Genomic DNA, 7103 nt, shown 5'->3' on the forward strand with positions numbered 1-7103 from the left:
ACACCCAGACAGGGAGACCATGAAGATTGATAAACTCAGACAGGGAGACCATACAGATGTGAAACACCCCCAGACAGAAACACAATGCAGATGGGATACACCCAGACAGGAAGACCATGAAGATGGATACAACCAGACAGGGAGACCATGCAGATGGATACACTTAGACAGGGAGACCATGCAGATGGGATTCACCCAGACTGGGAGACCATGCAGATGGGATACACCCAGACAGGGAGACCATGCAGATGGGATACACCCAGACAGGGAGACCATGCCGATGGGATACACTCAGACAGGTAGACCATGCAGATGGGATACACCTAGACTGGGAGACCATGCAAATGTGATACACCCAGACAGGGAGATCATAAAGATGGATACACGCAGACAGGGAGACCATACAGATGTGAAACACCCAGACAGGGACACGATGCAGATGGTATATACCCAGACAGGGAGACCATGTAGATATGGGATACACCCAGACAGGGAGACCATGCAGATGGGATACACCCAGACAGGAAGACCATGCAGATGGGATGCACCCAGACAGGGAGGCCATGCAGATGGGATACACCCAGACAAGGAGACCATGCAGATGGAATACACCCAGACAGGGAGACCATGCAGATGGGATACACCCAGACAGGGAGACCATGCAGATGGATACACCCAGACAGGAAGACCATGAAGATGGGATACACCCAGACAGGAAGACCATGCAGATAGGATACACCCAGACAGGGAGACCATGCAGATGGGATACACCCAGACAGGGACACGATGCAGATGGGATACACCCAGACAGGGAGACCATGCAGATGGGATACACCCAGACAGGGACACGATGCAGATGGGATACACCCAGACAGGGAAACCATGCAGATGGATACACCCAGACAGGAAGACCATGCAGATGGGATACACCCAGACAGGGACACGATGCAGATGGGATACACCCAGACAGGGAGACCCACTGGTAATTTTCATAAGAGTGATAAGATTTGGGCCACAGTGTACCCCCCAAAATGGTGTTTATATGAAACAAGTCAGGTTAATGGACAATATCTCATACTCCTGATACTCCTTTTGGGGTCGGGGGAAGGGAATGCAGATTTCCAGCGGATATTATATCATAAATATTTATCAGATGTCCACTCTATTATGCGGTGATTGTCTTGATTCTCTTTTTATTGGAAACACATTCTATCATAAGTTGACAAGTGCAAAGATTAATGGCCACCAAGGCCGCAATAAATATTTGGCCAAGTGCAAGTTGTTGATTGATTTTTCATATGGTTTTCTCTGATCGCTAACATAACGATTAAATTATTTACCGAAATTTCTATCAAAAAACTAATCATCCTGTTTCTTATGCGGGCTCTTTTTCTAAAATCTTCTGTAGAATTCAAACTATAATCTCATCGAGTTTGAGTAGAGGTTTCTAAGTAAATACAGTGTAATTCTTGTTTTCCCTCGTCGCTGTAGTGTTGCGTGTCGGTCTTGTGTAGTAACTACTTTCCATTCGTGATGCACGTGAGTTAATTCTAGAACGCCTTTATTGGGCTTTTTTACTTTTAGTAAAAAATTCATTTTTCGCCCGCAAAAGTACCCACATAAAAAACTTATATAGAAAGGCGTCAATCAATGTTTCTATACCTACCAAGAATGGAATTCGCTAAAAATAGAATAGCCCAATGCAAAAGATATCTAAGCTGCACATCCGTAAAACTCCGCTCTCATAAGGATATGAGCTTCCCAGGCCTGCACTACAATCCTAACGTAACGCGCTTTGATGACAGGGGAGAACTCGTTCTTCACCACAGTGGTCTTATCTGAGTTGCCAGGGAAAATCTTTAAAAAAAGAAACTTAAAATGTAATAGCAACAACAACGATATAAAGGCTTTTTTCTTTTAACATCAATTTACCTCTCATATTGATTTTTCCATTAATCTCCCCTCAGACCGTATTCAACATAACACTGTTTTTTACGTTTACTTACCTTTATCACACTATTCCCGTCTTGGTAACTCTGCCACTGATCTGCCGTCAGACTGTATTCAACCGTGTACTCAGCTACCCACTGGACATGAAATGTTCCTTCCGGGCGACCCTGCGTTGCAACATGTGTAACCCATGTGACTCGGCCCAGGTCCACCTGTAGGTACTCGCCTTTTCGATTATTCCCGGCTGCCCATGCCCCCCAGTGTTTCCCGCTAACGGCTTGGTTATGAAGGCGTCCGTAATAAGGGCTGTATGAAAGATGAAAATGTGACGAAGCCGTGATACTCGAGTCTGGAATGCTGCCATCTTCCATTCCCAGAGGGTGAGCGCAACCTGACAAGATTCAAGGAGTGGCAAATCGCTGTTATTTTTCTAACAATACTTTATTCCACTAACAGTAAGTACGTCAACGCTGAACGTGTCTGGCGAACGCGTCTCTAACGTGTTTCTCTCTGTAGGGTCTAACTTGTTGTAGTTAACGTGGTGTGAGTGAAAATGGGGTATTTAAAATTTATTTTCCCCTGCAACGGAGAACCCTATATTCTGAAACGCGGTAATGTTTTTCTGATATTGTTTGATGTGTCAAAGGGCTGCATGAAGGTCAAAAGAATTCCTACGTGAACGGATAAGCATTCCCATTCAGCGGTATAGTCGACACGAAACCAGAGTAGATTTCAAGCCGAAGAATGGCAACAGCATAACTGCCGTTCCCGTCCTCATCAGCTGCTCTACGATGGAAGAAATACATACATAACGATAACAAGTTCCGTAATTGCCGTATCATTTTTGCGGAGGGCCCAGTGCTCATGATTTTTTCTAAGACGACTAAAAATTTACTCATGCATATATAAAAGAAAAGACTAAACATTTTAAAATTTTATTAATTTATATGACATGATTGCGAATGAAATGATTAATCGAGAAAGGGATTTATACAAATCAATACTTTTTTTTTTTTACATTTTTTGCAGTCAAACCAAAAAAAACACGCCATTGCTTTTGCACAGGGTGATACGGAACTGTAACCACGACCCCGGGAAGCATGAAAAACTAAAAGCAATGTAAATCGAAAATATCGCATTGAGTCAGAAAAAAACATGTACATCAACAACATTCTTTCTTCTAAGCATTCGTATCGAAATTAGACTATTTTCTTAAAAGGAGGTATTGTTTTAATCGTGACGCGGCTCAGTTGACTGTGCCGCTTATTATCGTAGCCATAGCAGACCTCGGATTATTGAGGGGCAAAATACAGAAGCATTAATAAAACAATGGGGGGCACAGCCACGCCCCTTCTGGTCATTTTTTTTTTTTCGCATATCGTTTTGCACTGCTAGATTTTGGCAAGTTTAATGGAGACGGTTTTGTCTTCTATCAAATTCTTGCGCATCGGTAAGACTAAAAAGATAATTATCTGATATACGCAAGCTTGAATTTGGTATAAATATTATCCTGGTCGGTGAAATATTCGATAAGTTTGATGGTTACTCAAATTAAGGATTTTACACATACTTTATTTAAATTACGCTTAAACTCAAATCGAGTAAAATATTTTGAGACAATATTCTCAAACTGAAGTAAAAAGAAACGAGGGTATACTGTATAAACAAACTCAATGCGTTCTGAGAAAAAAAATCGCTCACCATTCGAAAAAGGCATTCTTAAACTCAGGTCGCGGCGGCCATTAACCGTCATGAACATAAACTCAAACTCGAGATTATGTGACACTCACCCCAAGTAACTAGTATCAAATAAAAGCTTGTGGGATTTAGATGGTTCATTAGATGTATTGATTTGGGTGTGCGCCAAAAGATTTGTATACAAAAGAACTTATTTTGTGTCTCATGTTATTGATCGAATGAAACGTATATACCTGGAATACAGCCTTTTACATCTTGAGTAAGAGCATTCTTGCATCGAAACATCGAAATAGGGAATTCGAGACCGAAATGGCAACAAAGTAAAGCCTTTCTTATAATTTCGTATTTTGAACGTCTTAACCAGAAATTTAGACAAAAAAAACATTCATCTATAAGATCTTCTTATCATCTTAAAATTCTCTGTCGAATAATTCAAGGCGTCATTGGGCACGAATAATGGCCTTTTAGATGGTAAAAAAATTAAGTTATGGTGAAATCCTTATTTAAAACAGCGTTCCTGTAGTCTTCTTATGAAGTCTTTCGATTTCGAAAGATCATTATAACATTGTCAGCCATGCGCTACGCTCCAAAGGTGTGAGAAGAAAATCCAAATGGCGTGTGCTAAAAGTACTCAAGATGTGCGCACGGAAAGAAATACCGTGCTCACGGAAAGAAATCCCGTTGGCACGGAAAGAAATTCCGTGGGCCTTCGCACGGAAAACCATGGAGGGTAACTAATCTTTTAACTAAACAAAACATGCTTTTGACTGGATCCATAAACTTCGGGAAGGTCGGCGACTTACGAAAATAAAATATAAGGTTATCCAAGATAACGTTACTCTCTATTGCGTAACAATTTTTGGTTTACTTGCCATCTCTTAAATCCGCGTAAACAGAATTTTTCATTTTCACGAGCTCGCGAGGCAGGTTTGCGTGTGTAACCTTCATGCGTTTGCATCTTCCTTTTTTTATGTCGCAGTTGATGCTGGCGCAGTTTTCTTTGTCGTCATAGCAGAGTTTGTAGCATTCCCAAAGTTCCCCAACACCCGTTTCGTCGTAGGGAGATGCAAGGAGAAAATGACCAAACATGGAGTTCCTTGTTTTCTGAATGGCCGATGTGAGAGGGAATACGAATAGGCAAAGGAAGAGAAGCATGTCTCTTTAGCTCTCTGTCTTGGTTTTGGAATAAGTGACTCACATGATGGAATTCTTTTGAAAGGAGGGCACCGTGCTGAGATGGTACGATTATCCATTGGGGAAACAAAATGGGGAAAATACCGCATGATAATGGATCGCAAATTGCATCTTTTCTTCAAAGAATGGTATCTTGCTGGGTTATAGTTATAGTTATCCTTTCATAAAATGACTTTAGTTAATTAAAGTAGATGGTTGGAATAATATAGTTTGGTGATAATGACTGCAAAATGTACGTCTTTCTTTTACGAAAACAATTCTTCATTCTTTATAAAAAAAACTCCCCATTCAAGTATCTATCGGCCCATCTATGTGGCAGCTACGCCATCTGAAAATATCACAATATAACAGCCCCTGGGACTTGTTTTTCAATGTATCTTAGAATTTTAAATATTCTCAAGTATTATGTTGCCTTTCATTCATAATTTATGATTGTTTTCCATCTTTTTCTTTTTTAACACTTTTATTTTATTAGGTTTTTTCAAAGCCCTAAAGTTACCCGAAATGTTAATTGAAGCATGAGGACCCGAAACTAACGTATAGAAAGAAAATGGAGAAAATACAACAGGATAATTGTGATCGAAAATTGAATCTTCTCTTCAAAGAAAGGTATCTCGCTGGGATACCTTAGTAGATAATAGAAATAATATGGATGCTGATTATGACTGCAAAATGCACGTTTCTAAAATTCATCCTACTTTTTAAAAATTCCCCATGATAAACTTGCCATAAGAAGGACCCCTTCAAGTATCTATCGGCCCTTCTATGTAGTAGGTACGCAATCTAAAAAACACACAATATAACACCACCTGGGACTTGTTACTCGACGTATTTTTAGAATTTTTAGAACATTTTCAAATATCATTTTGCGTTTCTTTCCATCATTTTTTTTTGCATTTTTTTTAAACCCTCTCTACTTTCTTTCTCATTCTCATTTTATTTTCAAGGTATTTTCGAGTTGTACTGAATCCACGAAGTAACCCTTAAAGTTTCTTGAAAGCATGGGGACCCGAAACTTCGTAGTTATTTTCCAATCTCGTTTCCAGATCCCACGTTCCTTGTCGCGGCCTGACTAAGTGTTTTTACCAATCTCGTTTCCAGTCTTTTTACCATAATCATTTTTTTTTACTGTTTGCAATTCACTACAATAAGCATTAACATGTTCACAGTCTAGTAGTCTATTCCAATAACAGGAATCAAGGAATTGTTGAGAAGAAGGGGGGGGGGGGGGGGGGGTGGGAGAGATTGCGCCGAGATTGCGCCTGCGCATCCTCCATGTACAAGCATGTAACATACATGCGCCATAGAGGAAGAAAGGATACACCACAACTCCGAGAGTCCATGTAAATGGGTAACACCCAGACAAGGGGACCGTGCAGATGGGATACAGCCAGACAGGGAGACCATGCAGATGGGATACACCCAGACAGGGAGACCATGCAGATGGGATACACCCAGACAGGGAGACCATGCAGATGGGATACACCCAGACAGGGAGACCCACTGGTAGTTTTCATAAGGATGATAAGATTTGGGCCACGGCCTCCCCCCTTCTTGATACTCCTTTTGGGATGGTGGGAGGGATTAGAAATTTCTTGCGGATATCATATGATAAGTATTTATCAGATGTCCATCCTGTTTGTGGTGATTGTCTTGATTCTCGTTTTATTGGAAACTCAAACTATCATGTTGACAAGTGCAAAGATTAACATTTAGCAATAAATATTGTGCCAAGTGCAAGTTGTAGCTTGTATTTTGTTCTGGTTCCTTTCTGATCGCTTACATTATAAATTATTATTAGATAGTAAATAATTTATATAAATTATTTACTATCTATCAAAAGAGATCATAATGTGTCTTAAGCGGGCTCTATTTCTTGAGTTTGAGTAAAGGTTTCCAAGTAAATACAGTGAAATTTTTGTTTGCCCTCGTCGGTATAGTGTTGCGGTCTCATCTAGTAACTACTTTGCAATCGCTATTTACGTGAGTTAATTCTAGAACGCCCTTATTCGCATTCCATATTTCGCGTTAGTTTGAAAGATATGATTCGCGTTGGGAAAAATGTTTTCGCGGTACACCTGTGCTTTCATTGAATTTTCCAAGTTTTCAATTATCGAATTCCACAAAAAAATCTCACTCTGTTTTGACCAATGAGAGCGCGCGTAATTATCTATACTAATGTCAAATTATTCAAATTCGGTATCTCTGAAACGCCTCTGTCACTGGTGCAAACACGATGAGGATTTCTTCTTCACTTGCCA

At 40.3% G+C, this 7103-nt stretch overlaps 1 protein-coding gene across 1 annotated transcript; it reads right to left on the reverse strand.

Moving 5' to 3' along the window:
- Window positions 1-1176: 1176 nt before the first annotated feature.
- On the reverse strand, window positions 1177-4884 carry LOC5510199 (lactadherin). Its single transcript, XM_032379263.2, has 3 exons — window positions 4521-4884; window positions 2007-2341; window positions 1177-1857 (listed from the first exon to the last, which is right to left on the reverse strand). The coding sequence occupies exons 1-3, from the start codon at window positions 4801-4803 to the stop codon at window positions 1714-1716; spliced, it is 762 nt and encodes a 253-aa protein (XP_032235154.2). The 5' UTR covers window positions 4804-4884; the 3' UTR covers window positions 1177-1713.
- Between the last annotated feature and the right edge of the window lie 2219 nt (window positions 4885-7103).

Source organism: Nematostella vectensis, chromosome 11 (assembly GCF_932526225.1).
Source record: "Nematostella vectensis chromosome 11, jaNemVect1.1, whole genome shotgun sequence".
NCBI lineage: Eukaryota > Metazoa > Cnidaria > Anthozoa > Actiniaria > Edwardsiidae > Nematostella > Nematostella vectensis.

Excerpts from the sequence above, each read along its gene's own strand:
- LOC5510199 (XM_032379263.2), bottom strand. The coding sequence starts at position 4,803 with ATGCTTCTCTTCCTTTGCCTATTCGTATTCCCTCTCACATCGGCCATT. Across the intron at positions 2,342-4,520 it reads TTACGCGGATTTAAGAGATG|GTTGCGCTCACCCTCTGGGA; the intron begins GCAAGTAAACCA and ends GAATCTTGTCAG. Across the intron at positions 1,858-2,006 it reads ACGGGAATAGTGTGATAAAG|ATTTTCCCTGGCAACTCAGA; the intron begins GTAAGTAAACGT and ends CTTTTTTTAAAG.